The following is a 25,700-nucleotide window of genomic DNA, read 5'->3' as shown; positions in this document are numbered from 1 at the left end:
AAATCATTATTTGGACTTTTACCTGGTGTCTGATGTCTAGTCTGAGGGTTCAAGGGGTCACGGTGTCCTCTATCTGTCACAATATATATATATATATATATATATATATATATATATATATATATATATATACACACACACACACACACACACACACACACATATATATATATATATATATATATACATACTGTATACACAACTTTTACTCTGTTTGCTCCATTGTCACTATTGTCATAGCCTTGTCCTCTGGTATGTTCTGTTAATCCAGGGTACAGTTGACTGTGTTTCGCACATCAGTTTACTCCAGCAAAAAAATCCAAAGATGTGTGCATCTCCAGAATCTACAGCAGAGAGTGAGCTGCAGTAGGATGGAATGATCTGATAAGTAGCCAGTGCAGTTGATTATATAGTATCTAAAGAATTTCAATAACATGCTTTTACCAGCTGAATGTATACTGCAATTAGAATTTATGAAGAACAAGAACTGGGATATGGGGTGTTCATTTGTAATCTGCTTTATTCCAGTTTAGTGCTGCCACTGAGCAGTTATAATCCCAGCATTTATAGATCCTTCAGCCAGAACAGGAAAGCACTGATAGACTGTTGACTACAATTCTAGCTTGGGCTGACTTACATTTATGGACTAAGCAACACTATTTTGAAATAGCTGTATCTTATCTTTTATCAAGTAAGACTGAAAAGCATAGCAGCCAAGATAAACTAAACCTTTTATTAAAACTTGTCTTTCAAAAAGAAGGATAATACCCATATTCATTTACTGGCTTTATTTTTACAATAATAATGAGAATGCTAGTCAATGAAACTGAAATACATGTAGTTAATTACTAATGTGAAAAGATCAACAAGATTATTATACTCAACTGACTCTTTTAATCTAAACAATAAAATAGATCCCTAAGGACAATAGTATAATGGAAATATAGTACAGCAAGTTTGTATTGAAGTAGATATTTTTACATTGTCCCATGTCACTCATTAGTTTGGATCACATAGAAAACAAATCTTTTCAAAGAGGGGTGAGTCTTAGGCAACTTTCATGTTGCAGATTAATTTTTGCTCTACCCTGAAACTATTTACACATTTCTGATCTTCAATTCTGTTGAAGTAATATCTTTTAATACCTGATGATAACTTAAGGTCAAAACATTCTGTGGGTTGTTGATGTCAATTAAAAGAACAGAATGTTCAATAGAGTAAAAAACAGTGTAGAGACCAATACGGTTAAGTGAGATCTGGTTGGGGAGCATGCACTGATACAGAGCGTTGCCGCACCCACCAGATGACTAAACGGCTCGGGATCCTGGTTGGCAACAATGAGGATCCTGCAAGCCAGATCACCCTCATGAAATCACGTCACTGACGTCCATCACAATGCAGGTAATGTGCCTCATTCAGGACTCCATGAGCAACTGCTCATTCAACACAAAGTCAAACCAGCGGTACCCAAGGTATTCTCTGAAGAGAGACACAGTACCGAAGAAGTCCAGAATTCTTCTCAGATCACTGGATAGTATCCATGTCTGACAACCATATAGGAAGACAGGAAGCACCAGGACTCTAAAGATTTGGATCTTCGTCATTTTGCATAGATATCAGAAGCGCCACACTCTCCTCTCAAGTGACCTCATGACCACACCCCCCATGCTCTCCAAAACAGTCTACTGATATGAATGTCACTGCAGAGGTAAGTAAACCTCTCGACATGGTCGACACTCACACCGCAGATAGACACACTGCTGATGGCTGTGCCTAAGAGGTCATTAAAGACCTGGATCTTAGTTTATATCCAGGACACTTGCAAGCCCAGACACTCAGACTCCTCGCTCAGTCTCTCAAGAGCCCTGATCAGAGCCTCCATTGACTCAACAAAGATCACAGCACTGGCAGCAAAGTCAAGATCACTGAATTTTTCTTCACCAACAGATACCTCACAGCAGATGGACCCCATGACCTTTTCCAACACCTAGTCTATGAAAGCATTGAACATAGTCGGAGCAAGAATGCACTCCTGACAAACCCCACAATCAACTGAGAAAAATGCAGAGGTTCTGCCTCCACTCTGCACAGAACTCACAGTACCAGTGTACAGACCAGCCATGATATCCAGCAACCCTGTGGGGAGCCTGAGAAGTCTCAGGATGTCCCACAGGGCAGTTCAATCCACTGAGTCAAACACTTTACGAAAATTGACAAAGGCTGCACAAAAAAATTTGTCGATATTCTACCATACTATTTTTAAATCTGCAAATTACGCACTGAATATAAATATTTTGTACCTCTGCAGGCATAAATGAACACAGAAACTGTACATCTCCAAATAGGAACATTTACAAGAGTAAAGGCAAATTAAACTGGGAAAAAATCCAAATGTAAAGATGTATTAGACACTGCTTATATTAGGTTTAAATTGATACATTTTATAGGATTATAAAATGTATAAAAAAAAAAAACAAACAAAACATACCATACTTTTCCTAGGGCATCAATCTGCTTCCCTAGCATTGCTTCATCTTGCCTTGCTGTTGTATGAAGTTTCCTGACTACAATTCCAACAGACTCTTGAAGAGGTGGTAGTGGCATAACAGTCACCTTGGACTCACAAAATGTTTTTAAATCATGCCCGACAGTAAAATTGAAAGATCCATTTAGAAACAGTTCCTCTGTGAAAACCTCAAAATTCTGGCTGTTTAGTTTGGGTTCATTAATGTCCATTCTAGTTACCTCAGGAAAATTAACTTCACCTAACTGAGTGAAATTGCCGTTAGGTCTTTTACAGTCATCTGTTGGTTTTTCGAGTTCTCTCCTGAGGACAACACACTCTTTTGACTCTGCTTTCTCTTGCTTTTTTGATAATGAGAATGGAGGTATCTTCTCAGGCACTCTGTCAAGAATGTTCCCAGTAGCCACAGACATAAGATTATTTATATCATTTGGAATTTCAATGCTATCTTTTTTCTCAGTACTTTGGTTATTTCCAGTTTCTTTACAAGACTGATGATGCTGGCCCTGGTGGTCTGGTAATAAATTAATTGGATATTTGCTAATGCAGTAATCATGAGTTACAAAGTTACCAGCAGATATGACTATAGCCAAGTCTTCCTGCTGTAGTCCACAGATATTGTCAGTGCCAGAGTAGTTATTTGCTGAATCTGAAATATAAAGATGGATTCAGTTTGTAAATGCACAGTATTTATTCTTAAAAAGTTATTTTACACAGTTAACATTTCAAATGCTTTATAAACCAGCAACCTTTGTAATCTCCAACATAACTCATAACATTTCAGAAAACTATTGAAATTCACCTAATGCTGGAAAAGAGGAGTGCAAACAAACTATATACTATGGCACTGTCTGCTTTTCTCTCTAGATTCATTGCAAATTGTGCATTAAACTAAAGGGCCAATGTTCTGGCTCTACATAAATTTCACTGATTATTTTGACACAAAGATGAGATACATAAAAGTGAATGTATTAATTACAGCTTGGCTTTGAATACAACCATTTCTCCCAAAATTATCGTGAAACTTCAAGATTTGGGCATCTGCAAATGGATACTGAACTTCCTTAAAAAGTAGACTCCCACCCAAATAGCAAGGACAGTCGAGAAAACCATGCCCACACAGATATTAAACAAGAACCCCTTAAGTCTAGCACACCTCTACCCATATTTGTATATTACAAAAAAAAAAAAAATCAGTTAAGCTGCCCCCATTAATAAGAAACAATTGAGATTACTTGCATAAACCATTACTCCACACAAGAAAAATCGGTCTAAACACACAGATGTCAATCGTAAGGTTTGATTGATAGGTACAATCAACATGTCATAAGTACCGGAGACAAAGGCATAGATGTATACAAATATAAGTATCCAAATTTTCTCTACAACCCATTGTATGACGTATTGAACATTGAGGCCAAATGCTTATTCTGTACTTACTAACTTCTGCAGCAGCAATTTCTAATGTATTGATTTTGGTTTCCATAATTTGGCTTGTTGGATGTTTTAGCTAGACATAAGTTTTTCTCAGTTCTGTCTCTGGCAGTTGATAATTAATGGACTTGGTCCTGCACTCCAACCATCTTTAAGAACTAGTCATACTACAAAATAAATTTACAAAAGAGGGGAGTGATAGGAGCTGCATCTTGTGGTATGCTGTTATACAATGTCAAATATAGCTAGTATTTAAGGGGAGTTGTATGATAAATGCTGCAATTTGTTAATAAAATCTGTTATGCTGTTACATTAAAACATAGATCTGATTGTAATTCTTGGTTTATGTTGCCAAAACAGAACAAGTGGCCTAAAGAAGAGTATCTAAACATAAAACCAACATCCCATAAATGGGATTGGTAAATACTCCAGTTCCTAGACATTTTATGAAACACAACAATGTGGTTATTGATTTGAAATATACTACCCTGGATTCTGCTGAACACATCCAAGGGATGTTGACTATGAGAAGGCTCTGTTACACTGGGATGCCTAATGAATTTTAAAACCAAAAGGACTCAAAAACCAATTTACTACCCTTTGGTCTGCTTATGCAGAGCTAGTAAGTCTCTTTGCTTGAGGCAGCTGTCTAAATGCAAGTAAGGCTGTACACCTGGGTGCTATAATGCAGATACCCAACACTCATAAATAATATAATCAGTAACTATAGCTTAGGCTAACCAAAATAACACGGGAATCTCTATAATAATATATTCAAGATATAGTGATATGAGCACGTGGTGTGGGTGATTGCAATAAACCCACAGGGTTTAGTGGTGTTTTCTCCGTTTGAAAACTCTGGCAAATGGATATGGTGCCCGTTATCCTGGATGAGACTAGTGCCTCAAAACTAAAGGCTATTCCACTGTCAGATGGCACGATCGCAAGATTTATATATAACAATTCAAACGACTTAGAAGAACAACTCATTGAAAAACTAGAATGAGTCGGCTTTACAAGTTGAGGCAAATTATGGAAGTAAAGGCTGACTGTTCATTGCTTACGTGCGCTTTCTTGATGCCAAATTGCTGTTTTGCAAGTATGGGTTGTCATACTGGGATGTACATGGGATGTCAGGGTAAAGATGTAGATTTCGAGCTGTAATCAACAGCATCTCACAAAATGCGCAGAAAAGCACCAGCATCAAGGAAGATTAGGTAAACTTTACCTCGAGATTAGATTAGATTAGATTAGATTAGATAGATACTTTATTAATCCCCAAGGGGAAATTTACATTTTTTTTTATAATGATAGATAGATTAGCTCTGAGCTACAAGAGGTTTGACCAATGTTGCTGCAACTCTGGTTCAGGTTTACAACTCAGAACCTGAGTGAATTCTGGCTTGTTGTGGAGTGGGAGCACCCATTCTTAGGACAGATGGCTGTAATCATTCTGCTTCGTTTTGCAATGTCCTATCTCAGTGAGAATGGAGTTTCAGCTGTTGCGTCACTGAGAACAAAGCAGAGATCTAACGTCAACATTGAGCATGACTTAACAGTGGCAGTATCAAGTCTACAACCTCGTTTTGAAAAATTTGCGAAACAGGCTCACTGCAGTCACTAAAAAAGTAATAAGACCCGAGTATTCACAAAATGCCATTTTCTCTTCTTGCCAAGTAGCAGACCTTTATTAAGTTAATATCTTGTTCATTTCATGTTTTATTTATTTTTAATTTTTACACTGGTTATACTTACTCCTACCAAAGGTGTTTGCAGTTCAACTTTTTAACATTTTTTTCCTGCTCAATATTTTTGAAAAACATAGATTAATCAAGCAATTTTGTGACAAAAAAAAAGACTCAAATTTGTTTTGATAAGATGAAGAGTATAAAGGCTGTTCTACATTTTTACCTATGGAAAACAAACTATTGAAAGAAAGGAGAAAGGAAACATGCAGTTTCTGAGAATGTTATTTCAAGTTAGTAAAACAAAATCTGTCCATTATATACTGTATGACAGATCCAAAAAATTGTACGGGTAGTTAGGGTACATGGTTAATGAAAGCTTAACTCATTCCAAATGGGGGCCTGACAGAAAATGTTTGAGAACCACTAGTCTACAAAGAACTGCAGCATGTGCATCAGATAGGTTAAAGAGTACTTAGCCTTTTGTGCATGGCAAAAACACTGTTAAATTAACTGTTGACAGTTGGTCTCGTCCATTTATAGGAGATGGACATCTGAAGCAGAGCTCCGCTAGCAGCAGTTTTATTTTCCCACGTATTTCATATTATATAGAGGTATCCTGTATTTAACCCGACCAAAGAACTTCCACTACAATATACAAGCATGAGTAACAAGAAGAAAAGTCAGAAAGAACCGTAAAAGAAACTTAAAGCCGCTTCAAAGTCTGGACAGATATCCGGCCTGAGTGCAAGGTATGGCCTCTCGGAGACTGACCTGGAACAGGCAGACGAATGCGCAGATCTCCTGGCACCCCGCTCCATTGTTTCGTCTCCAGTCGAGAGTGAAAATGGGAGCGAAGGTGCTAGTGATACAGGCCGCACTGGATCGCCGATTTCTGAGGATCATTCGAGACTAGAAAAGGCCCTGCAGGATGTGCTCTCATCTACTCATCGCAAGCCCGCAGCACCTGCTATAACAGGAGCTGCATTTCCACTCGCGGAGCACGAAATCCGAAGCGAACTGTCCGAATTGAAAGAGATGATTGCTACACTGGCTGCCGCCATGGCTACGGCCATAAATGAGCTTAAGAAGGATAACAAGAATGAGCTTAAGAAATCTAGCATTGAGCTTAAGAACGAGCTTAAGAAGGATATCATCGAGATTAAAAAGGATAATAAAGACCAGGAAACGCGTCTATTTAAACGTTTTGACGTGAACTTTAAAGGCATGTTGGAGAAATTAGAAGAACACATTGAAGAAAATAGATCCAAACTGAAAATGCTTGCCGACCAGATTAATGACGTTAAGCAGACATTCACGGCTCGAGATGAAACAGCGGAACAATTGGCATCTAACGCCGATGAAAAAGCCACAGCTGGTAATTCCGAATGCAGAAAACTTGGAAACAGACTTGCGGCCCTGGAAGATGGGTACTGAAGAAATAATATAAGAATTGAGGGAATACCTGAGAAACGAGAAAGCTCAAGCCCAGTGAAATTTGCAGTAGAATTACTGTCTAAAATAATTGTAGATGATTTTAAACTCGACATTGAGATAGCAGCTGCTTATTGCACATACAGGTCAAGTACCTTTAAACCTAGGTCTTTTATTGTCCGGTTCGAGCGACTACGATGTAAGCTTGATGTGATGGCACTTCTCAGACACAAGCAAGACATTATATATGAAAATAATCTTATTCGTATTTTCCCTGACTTCTCACCATTAACAGCTGTAAAACGTGCAGCCTACTTTGACATTAAAAAGTTGCTACAGAAAGCCGTTATCAAATACAGCCTCTTGTATCCCGCCAAACTGAAAGTGGAAGTTCAAGATCAATATTATATTTTTTCAAGCAAGGTAGAAGCTGAAAAGGAATTAAAGAAGCTGTTTCCGACACTCTTTTGAAAGTTAATAAGGAACTGTATTCTATCAAGGCATGGGAAGGACCTATCATCTGCTCTCGGATCCACTTTTAAAGAGACTGGTATTATAATTATACATCCTTTTCTTTATCTGGACATTATATGTTTATGTCTTAATTAGAGTTATAGACGGAAGTGTGGAAGTAATTAAAGTAGGATTTGTTTTTTTTGTTTTTTTTTTAACTACCTTAAAGTAGACTGTTTAACATCATACTCTGGGTTTATTGCTATTTCTACTATTACATTACTATTACATTATACTGTTACACTAGGAATTACCATGTTTATCCTGGACTACTTTTTAAAATCATTCCCAGGGTTCATTCTTTTTTTTTATCTTAATATCTTAAAATTGCTGAAGATTATTTTAAGCTTAAAGACTGTTAATGATTATATTTTCGGCAGATAGTATTTAGAATTCAGCTGCAATACATATCTCTTTGTTTTAATTCTCTAACGCCGCTGCGGGGTGGGGTTTGTTTTGTTTTGGACGTGCTCTGTCTCTTCGTATGTCAGAGGACCGGGACATCGCGAAGTGGGATCAAGCCTCATGTGGGGAGGCAAAATGGGGGGGTGGGGGGGATAAAGGGGGGAGAGAAGGAGAGCAGGCTATATCTAATCTATTCTTCTAATCCCTATAACTATAAATATCAATGCAACAATATGCTAAAATGCAATAACCCATGGGGAATCTTGAAACTAAAATTAAAACTGCCTCATTACCAGTTAAGACTATAAAATGACATTAAAAACTCAGAATCAAGGTCTCCATGATGGGACAGTTAACTTTGTGAGCTGGAATGTTAAAGGCCTGAATCACGAATTAAAGAGAAAGAAAGTATGCTCTCACCTAACAGGCTTAAACGCTAAAATAGTATTTTTACAGGAGACCCACTTACTAAGCAAGGATCAGTTCAGACTACAAAAAGACTGGACTGGCCAAATGTTCCATTCTAGCTTTATAAAGAAAACTAGAGGGGTGGGAATTCTCATACACGGAACAGTTCCATTTGTAGCATCAGATGTAGTATCAGACCCTGAAGGGAGATATGTGATGGTCATGGGCAACTCATAGAACAGTAAAATGATTTTGATAAATGTTTATGCACCCAATGTCGATGATAAGGAATTCATGCAAAATCTATTTGCATCCATTCCCAATGTGAACACTCATAAAATGATAATGGCTGGGGACTTTAATTATATTTTAAATCCACTTTTAGATAGGACTCCTGTGACAGGGGGGACGACATCTAATACTGCAAAGACAATTACACAGTTTTTAAATGATCACAACTTATCAGACCCCTGGAGGTTTCTTAACCCAAACTCAAGAACATATTCGTTCTACTCCCCAGTGCATTATTGCTACTCAAGAATTGATTTTTTTTTTTTTTTTTTTATAGATAATAATTTCCTGCCTACAATTAAATCATGCAAATACAACACAATTGTTATCTCCAACCACGCCCCTCTAGTCTTGGAGCTAAAATCATTAAGCTCCTCACACTCACCTCGCAGATGGCGCCTTAACCCTCTTCTATTGGCAGACGAGAACTGCACAGAATTTACATCCAAACAAATCAGCTTCTTCCTACAGACAAACATGCCCACAAAGGTTTCTGCAGGAACACTCTGGGAAACTCTAAAGGCCTTCTTAAGAGGACAGATTATTTCATTTCTTTCCCACAGAAATAAATTAGAAACCAAGAAAGTGTCAGAGCTAAGAAGCGAAATTACTAGAATAGATTAAGAACAAGCCAGGTGTCCAAGTGAAGCTCTCCACAGGAAAAGGCAGGCCCTGCATACAGAACTTAACATCTTAACTACTAAAGAAACTGAACAACTTATTTATAAGTCTAGACATCATTACTATGAACACGGAGAAAAAGCTAATAAGCTTTTAGCTCAACAAATTCACAAACAAGAAGTTCGCAATGCAATACCAGTAATCACCAACACGAATGGAGAAGAAATTATTGACCATAAAAATATAATGCACGCATTTAGAGATTATTATAAATCCTTATATTCTACTGAGCTCAACTCAAAGAAGACAACACACAATCTAATGCATTTCTGGATACATTACAGACACCACAAATAGATGCTTTAAGTGCTGAGGAACTGGATAAACCTCTAACGCTAGCAGAATTAGTAGATGCTATAAAGTCACTTCAAAGCGGGAAATCAGCAGGCCCTGATGGTTACCCCGTAGAATTTTATAAGAAATTCTCCACTCAGCTAGCTCCCCTCTTATTGGCAACATTTACAGAAACTAGAGACAACCAAATACTACCTCAAACATTTCGTCAAGCATTAATCACCGTCTTTCCTAAACAAAATAAGGACTTGTTACAATGTGCATCATACAGACCAATTTCACTCCTGAATATGTTAAGATACTCTCAAAAATTCTAGCTAGAAGGATGGAGAAAGTGTTGCCCTCAGTAATATCACAGGATCAAACTGGATTTATTAAAGGCCGACATCTATCTTCCAATATCCAACGCTTGTTTAATGTTATATATTCACCAGCAAAATCAAACACCCCAGAGATATTACTATCATTAGACGCAGAAAAAGCATTTGATATGATTGAATGGAACTACCTTTTCACTGCATTGGAGAAATTTGGGTTTGGCCCGAATATTTGTGCATGGATCAAACTACTGTATACCAATCCAGAAGCCTCAGTTTGTATTAATAACATTTGCTCAGACTACTTTAAGCTAGAACGTGGTACCAGACAAGGATGTCCCTTGTCGCCACTGCTGTTTGCAATCGCCACTGAACCACTGGCAGTTCATTGCCGAAATTCTTATCAGATAAAGGGGATTGTCAGAGAAGGACTGGAACAGAAAATTTCTCTATATGCAGATGATATGGTTTTATATATATCAGACACAGAAAACATTGTCCCTGCAGTTTTAACAGCACTAACAGAATTTCAAAAGATATCTGGTCTTAAAATTAATCTGAATAAAAGTGTGCTCTTTCCAGTGAATTCACAAGCATATAATAATAGATTGGACACCCTACCTTTTACCATAGCAGATCAGTTTAAATACCTAGGGGTAAATATCACAAGTAAACATAAAGCTCTTTATCAACAAAATTTTGGCGTCTGTATGGAAAAAATTAAGCAAGACTTGCATAGATGGTCAACCCTTCATCTCACTCTAGCCAGAAGAATTAACATTGTTAAGATGAATATCCTTCCTAAACTTTTTTTATTTCAAAACATTCCAATATATATCAATAAATCATTTTTTAAACAGTTAGATTCAATAATAACCTCATTCATTTGGAACTCAAAACACCCATGTATCCGAAGAGCGACCCTACAAAGACCTCAGGCAGAAGGTGGCATGGCTTTACTTAATTTTCAGTTTTATTACTGGGCAGCAAACATACAAGCCATAAAAACCTGGACACAAATAAATGAACATACACAGGCTTGGTCCGCAATAGAAATAAAATCCTTTAGTACTTCTTTATACTCCCTGCTCTGCTTTCCAATAAATGAAAGTTATCGCAAATATACTAATAACCCAATTGTGCTTTACTCACTCAGAATATGGAACCAACTTAGGAAGCATTTTAAGATGGAAAATCTTTTATCTGTGGCACCTCTGCAAGAGAACCACCTCTTTCAACCCTCGCAAACATATCCAGTTTTTAATACCTGGAAAAGTTTTGGGATTAAAATGTTCAGAGATCTTTATATACACAACATATTTGCATCTTTTGAACAATTACGTTACAAAATTCAACCTCCCAGCTACACATTTCTCTTACTATCTTCAAATTAGAAATTTTGTTAAACAGAAATTGCCCGATTTCCCCACCTCGCACCCTCCACAATGCTGGAAAAAATACTGCTAAATTTTGAGGAATTAAACACCATTTCCGCATTATATAAAATCCTATTAGAGTCCCTACCTTTCAAAGATCCAAGAGGACATTGGGAAGAAGATCTCTTAATCAATATATCAGAAAAGGAGTGGAAGGTAGCAAAGCAGAGAATTCACTCGAGCTCCATATGCGCAAAGCATAGAATTATTCAACTAAAAATTATATAATCGAGCCCATCTGTCTCGCTTAAAACTGTCCAAAATGTTTCCAGGGCAAGATCCAATCTGCAAACACTGCAACCAAGCTCCTGCCTCACTGGGTCACATGTTCTGGGCCTGCACCAAACTAACATCATTTTGGACCAAAATTTTTAAGTGCCTTTCAGACAGCCTTGGTATCACAATTCCTCCTAACCCATTAACAGCAGTGTTCGGTGTTCTTCCAGACGAACTTGAAGTGGAGAAGGACAAGCAAACGTTGATTGCATTCACTACACTTTTGGCACGCAGACTTATTCTGTTAAATTGGAAAAATCCTATCTCTCCTCTGATAAGTCAGTGGGAAACCGATGTTTTATATTATTTGAAATTGGAAAAAATCAAATTCTCAGTTAGAGGATCTGTACAAAATTTTTTCAGAACCTGGCAGGATCTAATCAATATTATTTTAGAATAAGAGAAATAACTATTACCGCATTTAATTCCCTTCTCCATCTCTTATTTACCTATTTATTTATTTCTCCCTTTCTCTTATTTATTGTTGCCTTATTAAAAAGCCCTAAGCAATTCTCCTTTGGCTTAGCTCTCCTCAGGGGTGGGGTTTGATTTGTCTTCAATTTTGTTTGGTTATAAATTGATCTATTTGTATGGAATGATTACAATAAAAATTAATAAATAAAATATATAAAAAAAAAAAAGAAAATTAACTGTTAAAGTGTAGATCTAACAACACTATTTACTTGTTAACTTAACACTGGTATTTCATTTAACTAAATAATAAACTGCAGAACCATCCTTCTGTCCCTTTAACACCATGCGTTAGGGCAGCGTTTCTCAACCTTTAAGTATTTGCAGCCTGAGTTTTCATAACAGTTTTAATCGCACCCCCCCTAACGTTTTTTTTGAAAGGAGCCCACTAATACCAGTTTGTTCTTTTTTAATTAATGATATATCATAGGTGCATATTTTATTATACCTACTTTTATCAACATTTATCTAACTATATTTATGTTTCTAGTATCAGAATGTAGTTTAAGTTCATTTGTTTTGGTTTCAATAGATGTATTTTTCATATTTTTGATTCTTGTTTTCTTTTTTTCACATCTTTGCGCCCCCTCATTGTTACTTCGCGCCCCACTAGGGCAATCAGGCAACAAATTACAAGCAATATTTTTGAGTAGATTTAATATACTGCACTATTGAGTAAACTTAATTTAATAATTTACTCAAATTTACCTAAAATAAATTAGGTTTGATTAAATATAAGTAGTGGCAAAAATATTTTTATTTAACTCCAATTTTCATTTGAGTTACTCAGAAAAAATGAGTAATAATGCAACACTGGACAGTAATGACTGTATAACAAAAAAATGCTAAAATTCCATATATCTTTAATTATTTGAACATACCCAGATAGTCACAACAACTGAGTTATATTTTCAAAGGTAAACATTTGAAAATTAAATCAAATGTCTGAGGATAATTTTTACTTAATTACCGACATTCAAATGTCAATGCAAAAGTATCTTTTTTTTTTTTTAAACTTACACAAAAAGTATATCTCAATCAAGTAATGTCCCAGGAATGAGAGGTAAACTGGAAGGAAACAGAGAATGAAAGAGTGAAATCCTGCGGCAGATGCTGCTCTTCAAACACTTCCTGCATTTACGCCAACATATCTGCTTAAATGAATGGCCGCCTTTTCCACTGCGTTTCAGTATGCGATAACGAAAATCCTGAAATAAAATAGGACGTAGGACATCACAAGTTTTTTTTTTTTTTTTTTGCATCGCTAAATAAATCACAATGTTAAAAATTAACCAGAAAATACATTACCTATGCAGAACACTAATTAAATAAATAGTCAAATACCATGACGGTTAGGCAATTGTCTTTTTATGTTGTTTACAGGTCGTAGTTTAGGACAAACGCCATATCGTTCTCAAACTTATCTTAAAGTGTCATTTTCTTTTTCTGTGTAAAATAGTAGTTTTAAAACAATAAAATATAAACATACATAACTATCCAAAAAATGTGTTTGCTTTTTAAAGCAAACCAACAAGGTAGGTTGTTAAAAAGATGCTACCATGTTCGCCTGGTTTCCCACATGAAGGGAAAGGTTTCGTGAAAACAACTGCTTACGTCTGTAACTAAGAACTGAAATACTAGTTATTCATTACAGAATTAAAATGCTTTACACTTACACATTCATAGTAAAATAGCTCTTATTATGGATAAACATTACAGCTGAATGCGTTGTTGTAAAGACCAAGAAATTGATGTGAGAGGAAGTGCCGTGTCATTACCTTTAACTTAAATGTGTTCAATTCACAGTATAGCTTTTTTACTTAGAATAAGTTATAAAAATGTTTACATTTTAAGAAAAATAAGTTAACATTATTCTTATTTTTTTTATTGAACTAGAATTAAATCAATTAAAAGGGTAAAACCCCATTTTTATTAAAGTAATGATTATTTTGAATATAGTTAGCTCTTTTTTGTTATTTTTCACATATGCAAGATTTTTTACAGTGTAGTAAATTTGCATCAAATGTTTTTTTCCTACAGCTTTCGTGTCCACATTTTTTTTTTGCAGTGCCTCTGTAAAGCATGAAGTGCTTCTGAGTTGTGCAGTGTTCTTTAGATAGGATTTATTTTAAATTTTCCTTGGGAACAACAAAGTATAATGATGCATGTGGGGATTAAAACACAGCTAATGCAACACTTAACACCACAGTGCTTCACAAAAAAGGGTTCACTGGGAGTACAAGGTCATGTAGCTCAGATAAGAAAGGCATATAAAATCACTCGTAATTGCTGTAACATATTAAATGCAGTCATTAATCAATTTTGCTTTCCCCCCCTCCCCCCGAAGTTATGCCTTCTCTTGTGCAGGTTTTGATACAGTAATCAAAACCTGGTACTCCCTAGAACCCACCCTCTCAACTATGGTGAAAATAGTTTACAGTGCATCCGGAAAGTATTCACACCGCATCACTTTTTCCACATTTTGTTATGTTACAGCCTTATTCCAAAATGGATTAAATTCATTTTTTTCCTCAGAATTCTACACACAACACCCCATGATGACAACGTGAAAAAAGTTTGAGGTTTTTGCAAATTTATTAAAAACTAGCAAAATACCCGCACTTCGCAGCGGAGAAGTAGTGTGTTAAAGAGGTTATGAAAAAGTAAAGGAAACATTTTAAAAATAACGTAACATGATTGTCAATGTAATTGTGTTGTCATTGTTATGAGTGTTGCTGTCATATATATATATATATATATATATATATATATATATATATAGTATATGTGTGTATTATATATATATATATATATATATATATATATATATATATATATATATATATATATATATATATACACACACACACACATATAGTATGTGTGTGTATATATATATATATATATATATATATATATATATATATATATATATATATATATAATACACACATATACTATATATATATATATATATATACACACACACATACTATATTATATATATATACATACATACAGTGGTGTGAAAAAGTATTTGCCCTCTTCCTGATTTCTTATTCTTTTGCATGTTTGTCACACAAAATGTTTCTGATCATCAAACACATTTAACCATTAGTCAAATATAACACAAGTAAACACAAAATGCAGTTTGTAAATGGTGGTTTTTATTATTTAGGGAGAAAAAAAAATCCAAACCTACCTGGCCCTGTGTGAAAAAGTAATTGCCCCCTGAACCTAATAACTGGTTGGGCCACCCTTAGCAGCAATAACTGCAATCAAGCGTTTGCGATAACTTGCAATGAGTCTTTTACAGCGCTCTGGAGGAATTTTGGCCCACTCATCTTTGCAAAATTGTTGTAATTCAGCTTTATTTGAGGGTTTTCTAGCATGAACCGCCTTTTTAAGGTCATGCCATAGCATCTCAATTGGATTCAGGTCAGGACTTTGACTAGGCCACTCCAAAGTCTTCATTTTGTTTTTCTTCAGCCATTCAGAGGTGGATTTGCTGGTGTGTTTTGGGTCATTGTCCTGTTGCAGCACCCAAGATCGCTTCAGCTTGAGTTGACGAACAGATGGCCGGACATTCTCCTTCAGGATTTTTTGGTAGACAGTAGAATTCATGGTTCCATCTATCACAGCAAGCCTTCCAGGTCCTGAAGCAGCAAAACAACCCCAGACCATCACACTACCACCACCATATTTTACTGTTGGTATGATGTTCTTTTTCTGAAATGCTGTGTTCCTTTTACGCCAGATGTAACGGGACATTTGCCTTTCAAAAAGTTCAACTTTTGACTCATCAGTCCACAAGGTATTTTCCCAAAAGTCTTGGCAATCATTGAGATGTTTCTTAGCAAAATTGAGACGAGCCCTAATGTTCTTTTTGCTTAACAGTGGTTTGCGTCTTGGAAATCTGCCATGCAGGCCGTTTTTGCCCAGTCTCTTTCTTATGGTGGAGTCGTGAACACTGACCTTAATTGAGGCAAGTGAGGCCTGCAGTTCTTTAGACGTTGTCCTGGGGTCTTTTGTGACCTCTCGGATGAGTTGTCTCTGCGCTCTTGGGGTAATTTTGGTCGGCCGGCCACTCCTGGGAAGGTTCACCACTGTTCCATGTTTTTGCCATTTGTGGATAATGGCTCTCACTGTGGTTCGCTGGAGTCCCAAAGCTTTAGAAATGGCTTTATAACCTTTACCAGACTGATAGATCTCAATTACTTCTGTTCTCATTTGTTCCTGAATTTCTTTGGATCTTGGCATGATGTCTAGCTTTTGAGGTGCTTTTGGTCTACTTCTCTGTGTCAGGCAGCTCCTATTTAAGTGATTTCTTGATTGAAACATGTGTGGCAGTAATCAGGCCTGGGGGTGGCTACGGAAATTGAACTCAGGTGTGATACACCACAGTTAGGTTATTTTTTAACAAGGGGGGCAATTACTTTTTCACACAGGGCCATGTAGGTTTGGATTTTTTTTCTCCCTAAATAATAAACACCATCATTTAAAAACTGCATTTTGTGTTTACTTGTGTTATATTTGACTAATGGTTAAATTTGTTTGATGATCAGAAACATTTTGTGTGACAAACATGCAAAAGAATAAGAAATCAGGAAGGGGGCAAATAGTTTTTCACACCACTGTACATACATACACACATATACTATATACACACACACATATAGATATATCATATATATATATATATACACATATATTATATATACATATACACATATATATATATATATATATATATATATATATATATATATATATATATATATATATATATATATATATACACATACACACACACATACATACATACATATACACACATACATGCACTTACAATAACATAGAAATCAATCAATATAAACAACATTAACATCATTATCATATGAGAATATGAAGTAATATATAAGAAGCACATTTCATATAAATATAAATTATTAAACAGTAAAATCTTCTTCTATAATTTGCTACCGTGGCTATTTGTTTGTCTGTCCAGGATTTTAAATCACCTGTAGCTCGCAAACCGTTTCACGTATTGAGTTGAAATGTGGTACACGCGACATATAACCGACCGTGGGAGAAGCATGGATTTTAAACACGCATTGAGTTCATCTGCTGGTCTCCCTCGTGGAATAACTGGTAATGTTTGACTAAAATCTACAGCGAGTAAAACGACATTACCTCCTTTTTTTTTTTTTTACGATCTCTGAGATCTTGCTTTTTTCGGTTCAAGGCTTCATAAGCTCTTTTATGCTCCATGGTGTACTTATCCCAAACCATCATCTTTGAATGTTGCAAGACTTTCGCCTTGTATGTAGATCGACGTGCCCTCTTTTAATTGCGAGAAGCAGATATATATAGCCAAATTCTCGTGCTTCGTTGCGGCGAAGTACTGCTTTTAATTTTTTATTAAGAAGAAAACCTTTTTAAACGGATCAAAAATATACCAATAACAATTTGTTAAGGATCTGTTTTTTTGTGAAGCTCCCTTTTCACAGCTGTCGCGCTACGGCGTGTGTTTCGTTTATTTGACAGTATGTAGATCGTGGTAATTACATTCATGGCATTCGTTTTCTGAATCACAATCTGATTGTATGGGTGGTTACCTGCCAGGTCACGCTTATGGTTTGTCAGCAAGTCGCCTTATGTCCGCCACGTGCCTTCTTTCTGTTATTTTTTGTTCTTCGCGGTTTGCGGCTCATCCTTCATTTCTCCATACTGCGTTCTTTTATCTGGCGAATATGTTATTGCAATCCGCAGCGGGAGCGTTTCTATAAACTTAATTTAAACTTACGTTTTACACCGTGCTTTGTTTCCCTTATGAAGATGCGAGCGAGTGAACCATACAAGCTTCTTATTGTTTCGCTCCCTTCTCAATTGTTTAATGAATTTTTTGTTCTTCGCTGTTTGCGGCGCCAGAGTTGAAGCCCCTAAAGTTGCGGTCAGCAAGTCGGCTAACATCCGCCATGTGCCGTCTTTCAGTTGCGAGAAGCAGATCATAGAATGGTTTTAATAGTTTACTTTCAAATAATGCAGAGTATGCGACACGTGTTTCTCCCTAATTCTGGACTCATCAGGCGTACACACTCACTGCATCCGCTCTCGGGAATTGAATCTCGAACGTCAGCGCCAGAGGTGAAGCCCCTAACGTTGCGCTACGGCGTGTGGTTCGTTTATACCTCTTCTCATTAAACTTTTATCTCGCGAATATGTTATTGCAATCCGCAGCGGGAGCGTTTCTATAAACTTAATTTAAACTTACGTTTTACACCGTGCTTTTTTCCCTTATGAAGATGCTTGTATGCTTCACTCGCTCGCTTCTTATTGTTTCGCTCCCTTCTCAATTGTTTAATGAATTTTTTGTTCTTCGCTGTTTGCGGCTCCTCCTTCATTTCTCCCTACTGCGTTCAGTCTTTTCACGCGATTACGTGGGAGGCGTGATGACGTGACACTCAACTCCTCCTCCCACGGCCATCGAGCTGCCGTCCATTACAGTATATTGTGAAAAAAGAGGTTCCAGTTATGACCATTACGCGTTGAATTTCGAAATGTAACCTGCCTAACTTTTGTAAGTAAGCTGTAAGGAATTAGCCTGCCAAATTTCAGCCTTCCACCTACACGGGAAGTTGCAGAATTAATGATGAGTCAGTCAGTCAGTCAGTGAGGACTTTGCCTTTTATTAATTAGTATAGATAAAAAAACGGAGAAATCACATGTACATAAGTATTCACAGCCTTTGCTCAATACTTTGTCAATGCACCTTTGGCAGCAATTTCAGCCTCAAGTCTTGTTGAATATGATGCCACAAGCTTGGCACACCTATCCTTGGCCAGTTTCGCCCATTCCTCTTTGCAGCACATCTCAAGCTCCATCAGGTTGGATGGGAAGCGTCGGTGCACAGCCATTTTAAGATCTCTCCAGAGATGTTCAATCGGATTCAAGTCTGGGCTATGGCTGGGCCACTCAAGGACATTCACAGAGTTGTCCTGAAGCCACGATTTGACATCTTGGCTGTGTGCTTAGGGTCACTGTCCTGCTGAAAGATGAACCATCGCCCCAGTCTGAAGTCAAGAGTGCTCTGGAGCAGGTTTTCATCCAGGATGTCTCTGTACGTTGCTGCACTCATCTTTCCCTTTATCCTGACTAGTCTCCCAGTTCCTGCCGCTGAAAAACATCCCAATAGCATGATGCTGCCACCACCATGCTTCACTGTAGGGATGGTATTGGCCTGGGGCCTCATGTATAACGCTGTGCATAGAACTCACACTATAACATGGCGTAAGCACAAAAGCGGGATTGTGCGTACGCACACAAAAATCCAGATGCAGGAATCTGTGCGCACGCAAAATTTCACGTTCTTCCACTACATAAATCCCGATCAGCGTGAAAAGTAACGCATGTGCACGCGCCTTCTGTCCCGCCCCAACTCCTCCCAGAATTACGCCTCTTTCAATATGCAAATCAATATAAATAGCCTTCTGTGAAAAGACAATGGGAAAAGCACAGGGGAAAATATAAGAATTTCAGCGAATACCAAGTGGAGGCAAAGGAAAAACATACTATTTGTTGGTTTAAACAGTGGTATAATCAACAAAAGAAAGTTGATCGAGTGACAGAGTCGGAGAAACTCGAAAGATCGAGTTCACAAAGTCGCACAGTACCCGAAATAAAAAAGAAATCACATATCAAAGTCGCCATGAAAAGGCGACTCGCAGCGGACCGTCTGAGTGTCATATGAAAGCTTATTAGGGTACAGACAAAAAAATAGGCACACAGTGGGGAAAAAAGTACGAAATGTCAACTTTAATCTCGAAATTTCCACTTTAATCACGTAGTTTATTTTGCCATTAAAAGTAGAACATCATAAACTTCATCTTAAAATTGTTTATTTTACTAGTTTCTCAAGTAGCACGTTAAATGCTTTGTTCTGTATTTGATCTTCTATGTGCTCTGTGTGTGTGAATCACTACGTGCTTCCGTTCTCTCTCTTTCTCCGACAGGACACAGAATCCATTACATTCGAGATTTAACAGCTCTCTGAATAATTAAAATACTGAGATGTGTATGTGATATCATTTTCATGATGATAACAATGAAAGCATGTTATTAAACATGGGAACACGGTGGCGCAGTGATTGTTCATATCTCACGCAAGAGGCTTGCTGCGCCATGTGCGACCTTCGATGAAATAATTTATTACAGAAGTACTGTCTCTTTCAAATGTACCTTTCTTTCTCCAAATACCCAATTGCCACACAATCAGCTCTGTAACAGACGTTAAGCCATCTGTAAGCTTAGAATGACGATTCTTCAAAACTTTTAAGGAACATTGAAATATCTTCGTAGTACATGTTTAATTATTCTATCCGTCTATCCTTCCAGTGTCGCGTCAGCACCAGCAATAATACAGCGCAAGGCAGGAGCTATCCGTGAACCAGCTATACGCTGCGGCACCGTGTCCTCACATGTTTAATTATTAACAATGCAGATTATTTAAATGATGTTAAAGTTTTATCTGTATACTATAAGCAACATATTTTGCTGCATTTCATCTTAAAAATTATATTGTCATCATACGCGCTTTATAAAGTAGCGCAGGTTGTGCAATATTATAACTGTAGGGTAAGTTTACAGTGAGGTAATTGTACTTATAAGTACAAACAGTTCTGCAAGGAGCAGTTGATGGACTGATTGAGTGCATTTATAGTTCTTGGGATGAAACTGTTTCTGAAACGCGAGGTCCGTACAGGAAAGGCTTTGACGCTTTTTGCCGTGGTTGAGGTAGTGTGTACTTGAAACTGTATACCGATAATTCTCTTTCCGATCAGCTGCTGCTGTGATTCACACTCAGATACAGTGATATAAATACTCCGAGTGGTGCAGTGAGAGTAATATGGAAAAAGATGATCCGCAGTGGCAACCCTTAACGGGAGCAGCAAAAAGAAGAACAAGATGCAGTGAGCGTAACAACGCTAAAGCAGTTATGGTATTTGGAATACTATGGCTATTCCCTGGACCATTATATTGCTACAGGTTAATTACAATCAGATGCATTACACTAATAAACAATATGCAGTTAATTTCAGTGTATTTATAAAGTCGCGTCAGGAATGTGGAGCTAAGAAAGAAAGGGTGATCACACAGGAACAGTAGCACTGCTTTGACGCTGGGTGGCGCCAGTCTGCAAAACCGAGCGGAGAAATTGCGTACGCCAAGGTATGAGTTACCGTGGAAATGTGCATGGCTTTACGCCAAGTTTAGGTTTTATACATCGCGATTTGAGCGTGGAAACATTCGTACGCAACATTTCTGTGCGTACGCACCGTTTATACATGAGGCCCCTGGTGATGAGCGGTGCCTGGTTTCCTCCAAACGTGATGCCTGGCATTCACACCAAAGAGTTCAATCTTTGTCTCATCAGACCAGAGAATTTTCTTTCTCATGGTCTGAGAGTCCTTCAGGTGCCTTTTGGCAAACTCCAGGCGGGCTGCCATGTGCCTTTTACTAAGGAGTGGCTTCTATCTGGTCACTCTACACACAGGCCTGATTGGTGGATTGCTGCAGAGATGGTTGTCCTTCTGGAAGGTTCTCCTCTCTCCACAGAGGACCTCTGGAGCTCTGACAGAGTGACCATTGGGTTCTTGGTCACCTCCCTGACTAAGGCCCTTCTCCCCCAATCGCTCAGTTTAGATGGCCGGCCAGCTCTAGGAAGAGTCCTGGTGGTTTCGAACTTCTTCCACTTACGGATGATGGAGGCCACTGTGCTCATTGGGACCTTCAAAGCAGCAGAAATTTTTTCTGTAATCTTCCCCAGATTTGTGCCTCGAGACAATCCTGTCTCAGAGGTCTACAGACAATTCTTTTGACTTCATGCTTGGTTTGTGCTCTGACATGAACGGTCAACTGTGGGACCTTATACAGGCAGGTGTGTGCCTTTCCAAATCATGTCCAATCAAGTGAATTAACCACAGGTGGACTCCAATTAAGCTGCAGAAACATCTCAAGGATGATCAGGGGAAACAGGATGCACCCAAGCTCAATTTTGAGCTTCATGGCAAAGGCTGTGAATACTTGTGTACATGTGCTTTCTCAATTTTTTTATTTTTAATAAATTTGCAAAAATCTCAAGTAAACTTTTTTCATGTTGCCATTATGGGGTGTTGTGTGTAGAATTCTGAGGAAAAAAATGAATTTAATCCATTTTGGAATAAGGCTGTAACATAACAAAATGTGGAAAAAGTGATGCGCTGTGAATACTTTCCGGATGCACTGTAGGTTTCAAGCTGAAATGCATGCAGTGTCACTTAAATAAATAAAGAACTAATTAAATTCCTAAAAAAGTAACAAGAACATATTTTGCAATGCACTTATTTACACACATATATTTACCTTTTATTGTCACATTTCACAATACGTTTATTTGCAAGTTTCTTTAATTTTGTACAAAATATTCCTCCACAAAAATTGTCCTGTACTTTTCACTCTTCTTTTAAACTTAAGGTAAGAGGTAAGAAAATCTGCTTCAAAATGTTCTGTAAATAAACGTATTTAACAGGCAAAAGGCTGTCTGTTTTACTAATGATTAACTCTACAATCTACCCACTCAGCAATGTGAGTAGAACATGTTTAAATGCCTTGAGCATGAAAAAGGTGCTATATAAATAAAATGTATTATCATCATCATGTTTGCTTTGGGATGATGTGCAAAAAAATGCACAGTGTTACCTGGGGTAATGCAACGTGAAAATTAGTGCTGGGAAAAAACAATCAACTGTTCGCTTACATTCTATTATCAGATTAGAGTATGACTTTTTGGCAATGTAACAGTTTTTGGGTAGTCAAAATATTTTTTTATTTGCAGCTGAACGTAAAAGTGCGAATACTAACTTTGTAACGATGTTAAAATAAACATCCATCCATCCATTATCCAACCCGCTATATCCTAACTACAGGGTCATGGGGGTCTGCTGGAGCCAATCCCAGCATATCAACTCTTTTCCTAAACATGAATACCGACACATCTAGCGTGGTCTCTTTTGTTAACCAGGTTAGCACACAGCAGGCAGCTGATCGGGAGCTTCTAAACTTGATAGTTTTTTTTTTTTTTATTAGAGAAAGGTCTGCCTTTCGCTTCATGCAAGCATTCTGTTAAATAGAGCACAAGGGTTTACAGAAATCCTGTGTAGAAATGTCACCATATTGATTCAGCATTATGGCACAAAAAGGTGAGTGCTTAGTCCAGTCTGAAAACATTGTAGTGTCTACTTTTGGAAAAAGGAGATTATTTCAGCTGGCCGAATAAAGACTTTTTAATACAGAGTTCAACAAATGCATGTCATACTCTATTTTAAAGTCATCGTACATAACAGTATCCAAACTTGACTTAATCTGACTGAGTACAGGTGTATGTCGAGAAAGAGAATCGTGTGGCATCCGAATGCACACCATCCACAAGTCAGGAGCCATTTGTATGTGGGTAAGACTATAGGTTAGTAACAAAGGTTGCTGATTCACTGTCCTCAGCAGTGACAAATACCAATGTGATGGAAAGTATTTATTTTATTACAAAATTCTATTTGCATGAAGCAACACCGTTGTTCAGTAAATAACTTATGGTGAGAAACTAGACAATTACAGCATATACAATAATTTGAACAAAACACAACAATGCAGACAGAAGGGAAAGAGGTAGTGCACAGAGGATAACACGGAGAAGGCAAAGTATAAAGCTTGTTTGCTCAAGTGGTTGTCAGGATTGGCAACCAGGCATGCATTTTTGGTTAACAAAACTGAAAATATGGTTGCCATTTTTAACAGCCTAGATTTGGAGTAATTAAGATGCTATGTAATTACAGTATATGTCAGCCTGCTACTGCTTTACAATATGTCGATCTTAAGTGGTATCACTTAACATGTCAAACATCTGTCACATGGATTGTTCAAACTAAACCCAAGAGGACTGGAGCTGTATAAATCGGTTTACTAAGCATTCATGCAAAAATCATTATTTTCAAAAGACTTACAGCAAGATTATACATAATACACCCTTTATTCACTTAAAGAGGCACTGAATATGATTCCATTATACAGTATAATCCATTTTACAATCTTGATTTCATGTAGCATTCTTCCACCAGCAAATGAAGATGAACTGGTTAAACAAGCCTACTCGGTACCCTGTTATTTTGTTTCAGTGTGTGGTGGTGGACTACTTTGTGTCAGTCTGTTGTGTTCAATCACAAATACATCTAACTAATTTCACTTATGAACGGACTGAAACTTTGTAAGGAATCATTTATACCCGATAAATCTATCTAGAACCATTTAGATCAGTCAACGGCAGCTTTAAAAGCAACCCAGTGGTGTTATCATACTCCATGCACATTCAGAAGCGCCATCAGTTTAAAACTTTATGTAAAATCACTGCCTTTGTATGTTTTAGTATTACTAGAACTTCTAATACTGTCACTAGTTATTGCTAAAGAGATATTATTATTAAAACACGATAAATTACTTTATTCCTGACAAGTTCAGACAAAATTATAAGCACAAGAATTCCTTATAGTCTGCAAGTACTAGGGTGTTGTACCATGTTGTACATCTTGCCTGAAGAAGAGGCCCGAGTTGCCTCGAGAGCTTGCATATTGTAATCTTTTTAGTTAGCCAATGAAATGTATCATTTTGCTTGACTTTTCACTACATTATAGGCTGCAATAAATTTAGTCATTTTTTTAATAAAGTACAATGTTATATATTTAATAGATACATTATACATATATACAACTATATTCTGCGTAGCAAATGTCATATGATTGAAAATACATTAGCAATCCTCAGCATATTTTAAGGTAAAATAAATCTTAATAGCAGGCACTTGTGCTTGTTATGTCGTCTGCTCACTTCTGTTTTTCATCCTTTTCCATCATGGACAATTTTTTTCCATCACATGTTGGAGTCAGTAAATCTTTCATGCATGCACACTTTACTGTTTCCATACAGCAAACACTGCAGTGGTAATGAGTTCTGTGGGATTTTTCAGTCCTTTTTGGCTGATGCACACTTGTATGATGACCATTTGCTACATTATTTTTAACTTGCTTTACCTGCATAATGAAAGGCCAGGAGGTGCAGCATTAATGTGGGCAGCTCATTTTATTTTAATCGTAAAACTGATTAGAGATTGGCAAGTTATATGTCAATCTGCTGATTACACACAATGAGCAAAAACTGTCTATTTCTGATCCACTGCCAAAAAATCAGTACATCACTAAAGTGGTTGAGATTCTTTGCTATAACAGGCTAAAAAGTGGTTGTCAATACGTCAAAATGGTGGCCAATTGCAACCTGGCAACTATTAATGTCAAGCCCTGTTATGCTCTAACAGCAACAGCCAACAAGGTACTTCAGCCAGTAACTTGATATTTGTGTTCATCAATAATATTGGTCAATAATTTGCACATTTGGTGTCTTTACCTTTAATGGCCATATTATTAAATAGGTTAAGGTGAATACAGAAGAT

At 37.1% G+C, this 25,700-nt stretch overlaps 2 protein-coding genes across 2 annotated transcripts in view; both read right to left on the bottom strand.

Moving 5' to 3' along the window:
- Positions 1-25,700, bottom strand: part of LOC127528849 (uncharacterized) — a 479,443-nt gene that overhangs the window by 132,517 nt on the left and 321,226 nt on the right. The gene's annotated exons all lie outside the window — the stretch shown is intronic.
- Positions 1-25,700, bottom strand: part of LOC114644974 (kinesin-like protein KIF24) — a 109,276-nt gene that overhangs the window by 26,448 nt on the left and 57,128 nt on the right. The window contains exons 12-13 of the mRNA XM_028792943.2: positions 2,569-3,173; positions 2,489-2,535 (exon numbers count right to left, since the gene is read on the bottom strand). Of these exons, the coding sequence (XP_028648776.2) occupies positions 2,489-2,535; positions 2,569-3,173 (652 nt within the window). The remainder of the gene's footprint in view (positions 1-2,488; positions 2,536-2,568; positions 3,174-25,700) is intronic.

Source organism: Erpetoichthys calabaricus, chromosome 7, assembly GCF_900747795.2.
Source record: "Erpetoichthys calabaricus chromosome 7, fErpCal1.3, whole genome shotgun sequence".
Lineage (NCBI taxonomy): Eukaryota > Metazoa > Chordata > Cladistia > Polypteriformes > Polypteridae > Erpetoichthys > Erpetoichthys calabaricus.
Note: the sequence above shows the minus strand (reverse complement) of the source record. Positions and strands in the feature narration are given on the sequence as shown.